At 40.1% G+C, this 14,194-nt stretch overlaps 1 protein-coding gene across 1 annotated transcript in view; it reads right to left on the bottom strand.

The window, feature by feature from the left end:
* Positions 1 to 11,663, bottom strand: part of ZNF532 (zinc finger protein 532) — a 38,846-nt gene extending 27,183 nt beyond the window's left edge. Inside the window, 2 exon segments of the mRNA XM_010175853.2 lie at positions 743 to 3,102; positions 11,595 to 11,663. Of these exon segments, the coding sequence (XP_010174155.1) occupies positions 743 to 3,082 (2,340 nt within the window). The 5' untranslated portion in view covers positions 3,083 to 3,102; positions 11,595 to 11,663.
* Positions 11,664 to 14,194: the final 2,531 nt, after the last annotated feature.

The following is a 14,194-nucleotide window of genomic DNA, read 5'->3' as shown; positions in this document are numbered from 1 at the left end:
ACTGATTAATATAAACGTTTATTGAATGATGTCTTTCTTTCAGATTAGGCCACATACATTAGGAAAGAATTTTAAAATGGTCTGCAAGTTTAACTCATTAGAAGAAAGGAAAACCAACACAAATAAACAAATGGTCACACAGCGAGAAATGCGTGCTAGTGACCACCACTTTTCACTTCTGCTTAAGAAAGACCCGCAGAAAACAGCATGCATATCCTTTCAATAGGATCAGTGTGCCATTTAGTCACTGCCAAGAGTCCCTGGAGGTAAGAGGAATGCCTAGCTCATTTACAGTGCTCTATAAAAATATTAAAAACTGAAGACAAATCCAGAATGAATCACCTAAAACTATCATTCAGATTGAACAGGTAGGCTGTTACTGAGGGTGCCAATTAAGTGGATTCCACAGGATACTCAAATTCCAAAGCACAGAAAGAATAATTAAAAATTCTTAGTAAAGATCATAATTAATTTCAGTATTATTCAGCTGTAAGAAAGCTAATGCTAAATTTTAGCAAAAATATACAGTGTAAATTCCAGACTTCAGGGCCTAAAAAAAATTCTAAGGCAACTCTTATTTAAAAAATGTTCACATTCACTATATAAGTGCTTGCAAGATTTTTTGCTTATACTTTTAATCATGGAGGTTCAGCTAATTTACAGCTAAATTAAAGTAAAAGCATATCCAAAGTCTCCTAGGCTTATAGATGAAACATTGGAATTTAAACATATGATACTCTACTTGTCCACTTGTGTCTGCAGCCTGCTGGAAATGAGTGGCAAGAGATGTCTCATCTTGGAAAACTTCATTACACTCCAAACACTTTAGACTATGTCTACAGAGTTTCGATGGATCTTCGTCTAGGGGCATAGCTGGAACGACAGGAGTACTTGCTGGGGCTGATATTACTGTCCCAGTTATGCCAGACTGGATCTTTGTTACAGTATGTGTGCCAGCTCCCACAGGGCTCTGGAGCATAGACGTAGCAGTATTGCTTGAAGGAGATGCTATCATTTGATCTGCTGGGACTGGTTTTAAAATCAGGTGTGAACACTGCATTACGACTCCTTTTTCCTTGTGTCCACGAGCATGGGAAAGAAGACTGCATTTATTGTAGAAAACTAAATTCTTTGTACAATGATTACATGTCACTTCGATTCGCACGCTCCTCCTGTCATAATGCTGAGTCAGGCTCTTCTCAAGAGCAAACGAGTCACCACACTCCAAACACTTGTAACCTCGCGTGGGTAACGTTATTCCGGCATTGGCAGGGGGACTAAGGTTTGGGATGTAAACTGGCACAGGATTGACACTACTCAGCACCTTGTTGAATGCTTCCACTACAGAACTTTGTAGAGATGACACCACCTGGACTCGAGACACTTTTTTAGAAGGCTGTGAGGCTGCTGCAGAAATTATTGCCTGCTTTATTTGTTGCTGAGGTTTCGTTAGCACTTGGCGGAGTTCAGAGGTGGTCTGAGCACCCTGAGGCAGAAGATTAAGGTTGGCAAGATGGACTGTCTTTGGCACAAGTTTAGCACTGGCAAGGCTTGATGCTGGCACCACAACAGTCTGCTGTTGTATAGCATTGGCAGCTTTGATAATGGCACTACTGGCACTCTGCACCGAGGCGGCAGATATGACAGTGGCTTTCACTGTAGTATTGTTAGCAAGCTTCAAATTAATAACCTGTGAGCCTGCTGTTTTCACTGCTGAAACAGGGAGAAAGGCAGTAGCCACAGGTTTGATAGTGACCTGTTTTGGTGCAAGTTCTGCAGATGCAGCTGCATTGGTGACGACTGTGGACTGGAGAGGAGCTCTAGGAGGAGAGGAAAGAACAGCAGCAGAAGTTGGCGAGGACAGGAGAGATGTCACGGAAGTTACCATAGAAGCAGTCTGCTCTGGCTTTTTACCAGAGTCCAAATCAACTTCTGGCAACACTCTAGTAACAGTTCTCTTGATCTCCCCAGAAGATGTCTTGATGGTTTTTATACGAACTTTAGGAATGGCTGGAGTTGACCCTGCAGGAGACGACGGAGACCCTTTGCTACTGTTCTCACTTGATACACTTCTGGGACTATCAGGTGGTTTGACAGATGGCTTTTTAGCACCATCAATGAGACTCTGAGATTCAGGTGATTTTTCAATAGCCCGAGGACTTTCACTCATATCTTTTGGTAACGGAGAAGACTCTCCTGAATTAGACTGTAAATCTTTACTGGTATCTGTAGCTGCCTTTTTAGCACTCAGTGCTGCAATTGCAGCAATGCATGAAGAAAGCTTTGCTGATGACTTTGCTTTGGACTGTGAAATGCTGGCAAGATTGGTTTCACTTTTTTCAGTACTCAGTTTTCCATCAAGTACCCTGTTTTCAAGAAGCTTCTCAGAATTGTCTTTTAGCAATTTGTCATCTGTTTTTCGACATTTAAAAGGTTCGTAGACACTTAAATTCATGGAGTTTGTCTCTGCCTCTCGTTTAGCAACTTTATTTTTATCTATACTACTTGAAACTGGGATTCCAGATTTAATAAAGTTTTCCCCTCCAAGTGTCTTTAGTTTGTCATACTCCTGCTGAGATACAGATCCTGCCAAGACATTTGCTCTGAAATTTGCACGCATCTCCTCTTTATCTGGAGGGTCATCCACCTCAATTTTTTCATCATCATCAAATTCTTCAGCACTTGATATTGGGCTAAACTGGTTGAAAGCTGAATCCTTCAACGTAGTCTCAGAAGCTGACCCATCATCTTTAAGTGACTTCCCTTCATCTTTACTGTAACTATCAAGAGCTGATGACGTTAGAAAGCCATTGTGCAAGCCATTGCCTGTAGAATGGTGGCCATCCTTGTCCACTCCTTCAGAAGAATCAATGGTACGTACATTTTTGACAATGACACTCACACCAACATCAGACGATGACGGGGCATGAGAATCTTCATCTGTGTGAGCATTTTGTTTTATGTGGCTTTCATGGTCATCATGTCCAGATTCAATAGCTGCTTTTGGATCAACCATGTCTGGTATGTCAAAGGCTGCAAGAAGGTCATCGAAATCTGGGGTCTTCATATCCCCCATGGTCATGTATTTGATTGTAAGCAAATCTGTAAAAGAAGCAGAAAGTCATCATCTCACTACTTGAGGCTCTAAGAGCAGAGTCTTACACAAAATAAGTGTATGTTCACATATGCCATGCAAAAAAGGTGTTATTTAACTTCTGGAGTAATACTTTTAGAAATTATACATTACAGAACAGTGTTCCAGTGCAAGTGTACAGTCAAAATTCTAACACCAAGAGCTACAGTAATCCATACACTTCACAGACTGTAACCCAGTAATTTCATTCTAGGTACAAATTTCTCTTCAGTGACTTTCTTCTGTCCTCTCCCCTACACTCCCTCCTGCCTTCTCCCACATACATTACAATTACAGCAAGACACCTAGACTTTCATGAAAATACTGTGAAGCATTTGCAACTCTTCCTAAGTCTACAAATGTGTTTCTACTGACAGTTTGACTGTTATGCTGTTCGCTATAAATTAAACTGCTTGATAAGAATTATGGAGTAAGTGTCTCCCAGTGTTCACAGTGCTTTTTTTCAGCAACTGTACTGAAGGATCTGCTCTAGCTACACTGCTCCTGACAGGTGTCTCACCTACTTTAAAGACCTCCCATAACAGAGATTCTACAACCTCCCATGTAATTTATTCCAGCCAGTCACAATTTTCACTGTTGTACGTTTCCTACTGCATAATCTGAACCTTTCTTGATGCAGTCTGAATGAACTACATACGGTTCTATTCACTTATCCTCTCTGCAACAGCACTTTACTCCGAGACCACCATGTCCCTTCATCCTCCATGTTTTTAAGCTAACCAACATCCGATCTTTAGGGTTTTCTTTCCCCTCACAGGTAACATTTTCCAGATCCTACTCTTTCTGTTCAACACCGGCTTCTATTCTTGGGTTTTTTCCTTCCAATTCCCAAACCAACCAGGCAACTCAAAACCAAAACTTTACAAATGTTGTGTAAAAAGCAAAACTAACTTTTTAAAGATTTAAATTCTACTACGACATTTGCCTTTTTCCAGAGACTTTTCAATAATACGTAGAGGTGTGCAGGGGAATCACTTGTAGAGATCCACAAAAATCAGTTCCAGAAAGCTCAAACAGACATTTTTTTCATTCTCTTTCATAACCCTGAACAGGTATGATTTGTATTGTTGTGACACAGCTGTTTTAACAAATGTTCATTGTTCAGTAATTATCAGGCCAAAGTCAGGTTTCAATGTAAAGAGAAACCAAGTAAATGTTACTGTTAGAAACTGCCTATTTAGGAAGCATCCTGTCTGTACTCCTACCTTTGCACTGGCACTAAAGGATTAAAACACATTCTTATTACATAGCTCAATGTTCTGTCTCCAGTACCAATTAACACAGGCTACCAGAGAACCACGGTGTGACTAACTGCAACGCTGCTCTCCAAGCTCCTCTTATTAGCTCAGATAAGCAAGAAGCTACATGCCTCATGGCAGAAGGTCTGCTGGAGGCCACTTGCCAATGGAGATGCATCCTACAACTTACTTCCTCCTCCTCTTAGCTGATTATCTTGAGCTCAGGAGGGAACCTACCTGCTGACTGTTGAATTCAGCTGCAACAATGTTAAGAAAATGAAATGATGAAAACTAATGAAAATGCATATAAGTTTAAGTACATATTTTTATGCACATCATAATCAACACAGTCAGCACTCTAACTATTCCTCAGAAAGATGCAGTTTATTAAAATGGCATAATCCCTTTGCTTGATAAAAATCTCCAGGACTTAGGAATTCATCAACACTGGCTACCTGGAAGTCATTAAGGACTCTAAGAAAGGTAACTGAGGAAAATGTCTCAAGGATACTGAAATACACAAAGACATTTCATATAATAACTTCAAATGAATATATAACAGTTTTAAAAAGTGTTTACACAGTCCACTTAATGGTTTTGTTGCTTTGACTAACTTCTCATTACAAGTCCTTCTCCAGAGCTGAATTCAGTATGCGATTCTGACCAGAGTTGAACTCATCAGGTGATATATGAGTATACCATCGCAACTGATTAATTTACTCTCTTAATTATCTCATAATTCCCTTACTTAATGGACAATATATAGTAGTCTATAATGGTAAATGCTCATTATCAAGACTTCACTACTTTTGTAATGCATATGGTTATAATCTATACTTACCAGACATAAAATTGTTTCATACCACTGGCCATTCTGCTTTTATTGTGTATTTGTTTAATTATAAAATTTAAAAAGTTATTTGTTCAAAAGCAAGTTCCTAGCCCTCATGCACTTAAAACTAGTAATTGTGATAAAATGAACATAAAGATTTAAGAAAAGAGACTAGACAAGTAACCAGTACAGCTCAACTCTCCTGCAGCATCATCAGAAGCTAACCCATCGCGTTCATCGCAGGTGGCAGCAGACGCCTAGACCAAAGGAAGATGTGATGTAAGATCACACTTATGCACAGTTCTGGATTTTAGTCTACCCTCTGCCTGGAGGACTTCAAGATCCTGTGTGAAAGGGCCACAATTACAAAGGCCATTATCTAATTAGTACAAAAAATACATACATACATAATATCAACATGACAAACCAAGTTCTTATAAGAATTAAATGGAAAAGACTCCAGAGACCAAAGCATATCAAACCCAGGTAAAACCACGCAAACAAAGCCTTAATTGACACAGTTTTCATGATTTGAGATACTAATTCTCTGCACTCCAACTGTACATCTGTCCGTAAGTTTATTTTTAGTTATTATATTAACTCAAAAAGAACTAGAAAGTCTTCCTAGTCTAAAACTTCCTCTAATTACATATACTGGAGTTTAATTAACATTTAGCAATAGCAGTGAAGTAAGGGCTCACTTACACAGTACTTCATCCAAGTATGTTTAAGAGGAAAACTGTAGCTGATACATTTGTCCTTTACTGAGAAACTTGTTTAGGCCAGTTCCAAAATGGGAAAATATCTCAGAAGAACTCAGAGGTCTGCAGAGGTAAGATGATAAATTTCTCCAGAGAGAGCACACTGCATAAATTCACCACTGCCTTTCAAGTGTACGCAGAAGGAACAACTCCTGTGTTCTACCAAAGCATGAGAATGGAATGGTTTCTTCTACATGGGGGACCCAGAATTACTGCTGCCCTCATGAAGAATCTCTCCCATTCTTCGAACTTTTGAAGCAGCCTAAGTTAAACAAAAAGAGGGACAGACAACATGGCCAGTCTGGATAAACAAATAAGCGAAGTTGTAACCTGGACGTTTTATTAATCTGTTCCCTGCTACTGCAGTACACCATTTTAAGATTCAGTATATAAACTGTGTTTCCACCACAACTGCCAGGACTCTGAAGCCACATTCCTCCTTTTTTTTTTTTTTCTTGAAAACCTTTCAATAACTCCCTTCCTTAAGGATAAAACTCCACCTTTTATCCGAGATCAAAATCAACTGACACCTTGGCTGCCAGGCAAGCTGTCAGTCTATTCCTTCTCTGAGCCAACATGATGCCTGTAAATACTTCAGAACAGGAAATGAGGCAAGTTCCTGGTTCCCTAGGAAATCATGATTTTCCAGGAACTGGAATTTCTTTCAGAACCGCTTTTAAGGTGCCGAGAGCAAAGCTCAGTTTCTCCAAAGAGACACACAAAGGTGAAGGCTGCCATTAAGATGACCCTCAGAACTGAACTGAGAAACACTCCACAATGTGTGCAATCAAGGACACATTCCTCAGAATAAAGAAAGAAAAACAAAAACCTGCAAGATCCCCACTTCCTCAAATATTTTTGACCAAAATAGAATTTTTTTCATTTTTAGTTTCTAAATAATAGAAAAATAATTCACCTCAAACCAAGGGAATGCTAACTTGAAGCATACATTGTGAAGAACAATGGATAGATGATACAATAAACTGAACACCCCTAATTTTGTGGGTACTCGTATAAAGAGTCAGTTCTTAGATTTTCTGACTCTGTCCCAAGTACTATTTCATTTTCAGACGGCAGTCTCCCTTTGTAACACTGCTTTTCCTTCCCGTGGACTAGTTCCATTTCCTGCCTCTCCACCTGGTTGGCTGCTGATGTTTACCAGGAGAATGCCAGGAAAAGTCTATCACCTTTGGCTTCAGAATCACAACCTTTAGGGTGTTTGTATCACTTGAGAAAACTTATTAAAGAAAATCAGTTTCTTTAAAAACTCAGTTGTTACTTTGCTTACTGATTATTCAATGATAAAAGTAAGAATGGCTTTGTTCAAAGCACAAGTGCATGTCTTTCTACACTCTACTTTCTTTGGAAATGCATCTCCTCCTGAAGTAAGTGCTTCCTATGAACAGCACGAAGAAAATGGCACGGGTTTTAGCCAAAGGAGGATACCCCATGATCGTTCCAGTGCCTTCTCTAACTTCTCCCAGTTAGCCTTTTTACTCCAGTTCCTCTGATAACACATTCCAGTGAAGCACTCACTTGGGTAATTATGTCAAAACAAGAACCAGTTCACAAGAACCCTCTGCTGACAGTGGAAGAAGCAAGCAGGACAAGAATTTGATGCTCCACCCATGAGAAATAGTTAAATCCTTATAAACCTTCTGGGGCCTTCACATCCTGGAAGTTAAGATGGAAAGCCTAAGGATGTATTCAAAGATTTTAAAAGGTTGATCTCCACAAAAAGTGGAAAACATCTGCAAGATGTAGTACATCTGGGAGCTTCTGCCCTCTTATCAGGGATTCCAGAGATCCCCAATTTTGAAATACTGCTTTCTTACAGCTACTATTTGTGTAGATGTGAGGAAGATTCAAATATGCAATGACAAAGAAAATGACAAAATCTACAATCAACCAAAGAAATATCAGGGCTTAGAAGTAAATAGCTGTTTCTGAAGGACTGATAACGGCTGTTTTGTTTTACTACACGGAATTTCTGTCACTCCTTCTCAAGCCCTGTATCTATACCTGTTTCAGGTGAAAGGATTCTAAACATAAGAGGAAAACCAAACAAACCTACCCCTTCTTTCATGTACTCTGCCAAGGTGGCGTGGGGGACGGGGAGCAGAGAAACACACAGAAGAAACATTTTTTTTCTTACTTTGGAGATTACAAATTACATTTGGAGATGTAATTTATCTTGTAGCTTGGGCTTTAGGACAGCTGCAGATGGGGTACAGTACTCTCCACAAGAAAGCCCAAGAAAATCAGTGTTCTTTTCAGGGCTGTGAAAACAAGAGTGCTGAGACAGTACTTTTCAGTGACTAGCACATGGTAATGTCTCCATTCTGGAAGAATACTTCTGGTATAACCATATATAGTAATTATTCTGTTATAGTTAGACGGGTACAAACTCCCAGTTAAAGATACATTATTCCAGAAGAAAATTCTGATGATCTGGTATAATTACTCCACTTCCAAACATGAGTAATGATGCCTGAATAACATCATGCTCATTCTGGAACAGAATGCGTACACAGAGAGTAATACCAGTCCAACCAGCGTCAAAGCTCTTTTTTTTTTTTTCCCCTTTTTTCCTTTTTTTTAAATTTCTGTATTTTTATCATGAGCAGTTTATTAGTTATTCACCATTTATTAGTAATTATGGCTAACACTTCTGGTTATTTACTCTGAAAGCTAAGTATCTGAAAGAAAGGCAAAAGCAATATGCTAATTCAACCACCAAACCTTCTTCAGGAAATGAGAACCACATCTCAAATCACAACTTGGTGTGGTTTGAAACGCACAGCAGGCAAGTAGGATATGCAAGAGGCCACTTTAACCACAATCAGCAATGTCTATCATAGTCACACAAAATACAGGTTCCTTTTCGCTTATCAAAGGTCCCATGACTTGTTACTGTTGCAAAACTCAGACAGATTCCTGCTTCCAGAAATACAACTTTCCTAATAGGCAGCATTTTGATTTCTTAGGAGAAAGGTTTAATCTACCATCCATAGTATCAATAAGGTCACAGCAGTCCTTATGTAACATCTCTGAAGTGTGGAGTGTTTTACAGTTAAAATTTATACTGAGAAATCTGGTATTTCAACATTATACACCGTATCTATGCACCAGCCTCAACGAGCAGGAGAAATCTGAATTTCCACTTCTGTTTTTCTGAGGGAACATTCTACCAATTTTCTTCCTCCCTCCCCCCTTTCACAAAGCTTTGGAGGGCAGTTATTGGCCCGGTATGTAAAGTATTAAAATTTTCAGCCTTTCCCCCCCGCCCCCCCCCACTCAGTGCAGTAACCTTGCTGTTGACAGTTTCGGAAGAATTGCAAGATCTGTTCTTTACTAGCCCAAAAAAGTTTTCACCAGGCATTTCACAGACTCTCAGTACACCTGAGGTTGAAAGGGACCTCTGGAACTTCAACTCCTCTGGTCAAAGCAGGGTCAGCTACAGCAGGACCCTCGGGATGCCGTCCAGTCAGGTTTTAAATATTTCCAAAGATGAAAAGCCCAAAACCTCTCAAGGCAACAGGTTCCATTGTTTCACCACTGTCACATAAGGAGGATTTAAACCATTAATTAGCATTCAGACCTACTCACCACCCACTTAGGACAATATCTAAATACATTTTCAGAGCACGCCACCCAACGCAAGCAAGCTATGGAAGCTCATCAAACCACTGCCCACGTGCTGCTGACCCAGAGCACAGTCCCAGCTCATGCCACGGCCAGGTAAAACGTTTTGGAGCAGGGGCAGGATAAGAAGCCACACAAAGCTCACCCAGTGGCTGTGATTTATAAGGCTGTCTCTGCGGCCTGTTTGCACAACAGACACTACCAGTTCACATTTGGCTTTGATCTGCTTTCATGTGAGCTGTACAATTAACGTGCTATAAACAAATCTGGATGCCGTAAAGAAGAAAAAAAACTTGAATGCCAACCTTTCTCAACTGTTAATCCAAAATATTGTTCAGTATTAAACACGAAAGACAATATAATTTTAGAATAATTGCTAAAATAATTACAAAACAATAAAAAAATTATTTAACAAACCCATTGATCCATTCATTCTACTTTTATTCATCTAGTTCTAGAATCCCACAACAGCCTGTTCATCTACACACTGTCTGCAGTGCACGTGTAGGCACCTTGCCCCTTCCTGGCAAGATCAAGAGATCTAGTTAAGATTTTGGGTGTAGCAACATCCTGAATTTCTCCTAAAATGGAGATTAATTCATGAACAGCAGGTAAATTCCCATACCATTCTTTTTACACTCTACTTAAAAATTAATGATAAAAATGTCTTAATATTGTACTTCTATATGTAAAATGGGCTGGGACAGTAACACGTGAATAACTCAGATGTACAACCATAATGAACGGAATTTTGAGATTCCAAATTCAGTGCAAATCTGAATCACATTCTAAATGGCACTTGCTTCCTGCTTATTTCCTTTAATGTATTTTTTTTTTAAGTGGCTGGCAATTCTTGCTGAAAAGCAGCGTGACGCAGCTGCAGATAATCTTGATGAGAGCACTCCAAGTCAGGCAGGGCCCGCCTGTGCAACACAAGCAACAAACAGGCCCTAAAACACTAGGGTCAAGCTTTGCTTGGCTGTTTGGTTTTTTTTTAAATTTTAACATATATTCCCTGCAATCTGTATGCATATTTATATCATAACACACATTCATACTTCTAAAAAAAAAAAAAATTAAAAAAATCAAAGTTAGTTAATTCATGCAAAAGAGGCTTGGAACTTGATAAATCATCACCCTTATTCTCAAGAGCAAATACATGAGAAAAGCCTCAATGCTGATACAGAGGACCAACCCTCCAGCATTAAGCAGCATTTTCTGCTGGAAAGCTGGCCTGTGTGCAAAATCAAAATCTCCTGGTGAAGAACATTTACAAATATTATTAGACTAAAGAAACAAAACTCACCAAGAACACTGTGAACTCCAGCATCTATTCAGGTTTCTCATCTTACAGCCTACAAAATTCCCTGCAAATTCAAAACCTCCTTTGCTAAAAAAAAATAAAATTCATAGTACAGATCACGTTCAAAAATCCAAACAAAACAGTTACATTGAATTTTGTGGCAATTCAAGAACCTACAATTGCTTACTATTCTGGCAGAAAGAAAGAAAAAAAAAACCCTAAAAGGTGCTCTCATGTAACACATGAATTTTAGCTGACACTTGGAAAAGAACATGCAGCAGCAGCAGCAATAGACACTGTTCCTACCATGCAGCAAGAATTCATGCTTGCAAGCACAATTTTGCTACAGATGTCTACAGTTGAATATAGAACCTCTGCATCCAAATTATGAACAGAAATCAGCACAGTGATGTTAGGCATTTTGCTCCACCACACGAGCTGTTTACTGTTCTATCAAATCTGAGAAACAACACATTGTAGCCGCATTAAAAAGCACAAAACCATAATTTCAGCCTGGACACTAGCGTACTATTTTCACTTTTCTACAATTAATATCTAAACGCCTTATGTAATCCACTGCAGTCAGAAATAAAAAGGTTCCCTTGTATTGTCACACTCTGATGCAGGCACCCTGCCCATCATCACCCACCATACAACTCACCCAATATCCACAACCTCTCACGGCTTTTAAGACTGTCTACTTTATTCTGCTGAGCACAGAGGAAAATACCCTGATTTCACCCTAGAACATAAAATTGTCCATGTTTTGCCTCCATATTTATCTTGACTGTAGATTACCAACCAGCTAACACAGCCGGGACTGGTCAGATTTTTTAAAAATCATACTGAATAAGATTCTATAGTTGCTGATTTCCTGTTATAGGAAGTAACAGTTCTAGCAAAAGAATCCCCAGGCAAAATGTTTAGTGTTCCAATGTGTAAGCTCTAACAGCCTTTGTTCTTCCCTTTGCTATATTCATTACTGCTTTCTCCTCTCTCCCTCTTTCACGCTCTCTGAATCCTTCAGCTTTCACTACAAGATACAAATGCCAGCTCAAATCTAAGTATAGATTTATTTTTCAGATGAGGAAAAAAAAAAATAATCCTATCCATTATCCATTGCTTTGAGTTAAAAGTAGTCATCCCTCAGGAGCTGATGCACTGCCCATCCGGTTTCCTATTCTTATTTCATTACTGCACAATATTATAATTCATGCCACTAATAACCCACTGGAGCTCCATCAAACCTCTAAAATACATCTTTCCACTTGTCTGCTGCAAAATCCTCCCTGGGTTACAACAGTTTAAGAAACATCATCCATACTATTTATTTCATAAGTTTTCTTCTCTGTAGGTTATATTAAGTACATGTTTAACACTGAAGACCTTAATTCAGAATTAACTACTGGGTTACTCAGATATGGCCAAACAAGCAACCTTTAAATAATCAGACAGCAAATTCTGAACGTGCAATGCTGTAATACAACACAGTTCACTGCCATGTGGTCCACAATTTATGACTGTCACTCAGAGGCCTATTCCGTATCACTACATTGTGAAAAAAAGTATATTTGGATATAAGATATTTCAATGAAAATACTGTATTTAGCTAAGATATCAGTAAGTCTTTACAAATAATAGCTTTAATCCTATTAAAACTGGAGGACGTTAATAGCATTTCTTTAGTAACACTTAAACAATTGTCTCCTTACCAACGTGCCAAGTGTGCAACCAGGAGCCAGATTCACTTTTCACACACATGTACCTTCATGCTATTGTTATATTCATACCCAAAACAACACATCTCACCTTGTGAACCTTGACCTTTGAAAGATTTTTTTTAGCCAATGCTCAGTTACTGCCACAGATGCATTACCTCTGCAAATATGAAAGGGTTAAAGGCAGCCCCAATCAATAGGCCTACAAGGAAGAAAAAAAAAAAAAAAGGGAAAACGAGTATGCCTTACAGCATCCTTGCAATGCTTTTATGCACAATTCTACAACAATATTGCTTCCTTTTGGCCTTACAGAAAGGCACAGCACCCCCCTCCCCTTAACATCTCCTAAAGAAGAAAACCACAAGACAGCACCCTGTAAATAAAACAGCATGCAAAGCAGCATTCTTCAGTCACAAGCATAACTACAATTACAAATCATTCCATCAATTTTATTTAGTTTAGTTTTAAAATAGACTGCATAACCAGTGTCCCACCCTTGCAAAGCAAAAATATTTTAATAAGGGTCATAAATCTCAGCTCTTGCCCATTCCTTAAGCATAAAAAGGCACGAAAAGCCAAAGTCATCTCAGTTACTGCAAATATGTACATTCACATACAGAATCCTTTATGACTATATTAGCCACATACCAGTGCTGTGTGTCTAAAGTGTGCATTCACATACTGTTTTGGGATGGTATCTTTCTGCAAGCTCCTCTGCTTTTGGCTGCCATGAAGGGAGGAAGCTATCCCACTGTAGTAGCTCAGTGACTGCATTGTGTTCAGGAGCTGATCTGCCTCAAACCAGTTCCAGCCGGTTCTGGTCACCCTACATAAAAAGCTATGGCAACCCTCGCTGAGTTGCCAACAAGTCCCTGAAAATCGCAGGGGCTCTCTCTCTCTCTCTCTCTTTTTCTTTTTTTTTTTCCTCCTGTGGTGGTGGGGACGGCTGCAGCCCTGTCCCCCAGCTCCCATCCTGCCCGGCCCACGCAGCCCCCTTGCTCCCCAGAGCCGCCCCACACGCTCCCTTCCTCTCCTCCCCCACTTACCTCCCACAACCTGGCTGAAAGCTGTGAGTGTGTGCGTGCCTGTCTGTAGCTAACAAAGAGACCGCAATAAAAATCCTCATAGGATCTCTCTTGCAGCACCAGGCAGGCTCGGCCACAGCCCTGGGAGACAGACCGCTAACCCAGGGCCGCTCCCCCCGCTCTGCTCCCCACAGCACCAGGGCTGGCTGCTGCTCAGCGGCACCTCTGCCCCCTCATGCCCACGGCCCTGGGGTGGCCGCTCAAGGTCTTCTCCTGTCCGCCCTCCCCACGCCTCGCTGCATCTGGGGCCGCTCGGATGGCATTTGCTCTTCTCCGCACAGCGTGACTACAAAGATGACCCACGCACGCACCTCCCTCCCCTCAAGAAATCCATTTCCGCAGCAGCGAGATGCCTGCAAAATAGTTCCTTTGCCCCCTCCTAGCAGCACTGAGTTGGCCGCTAAGCCGTTTTCTGGTTTGGTTGGTTTTTGTTTGGGTGGTTTTTTGGTTTTTTTTTT

This window comes from Antrostomus carolinensis, unplaced genomic scaffold, assembly GCF_000700745.2.
Source record: "Antrostomus carolinensis isolate BGI_N321 unplaced genomic scaffold, ASM70074v2 scaffold14769, whole genome shotgun sequence".
Classification (NCBI taxonomy): Eukaryota; Metazoa; Chordata; class Aves; order Caprimulgiformes; family Caprimulgidae; genus Antrostomus; species Antrostomus carolinensis.
Note: the sequence above shows the minus strand (reverse complement) of the source record. Positions and strands in the feature narration are given on the sequence as shown.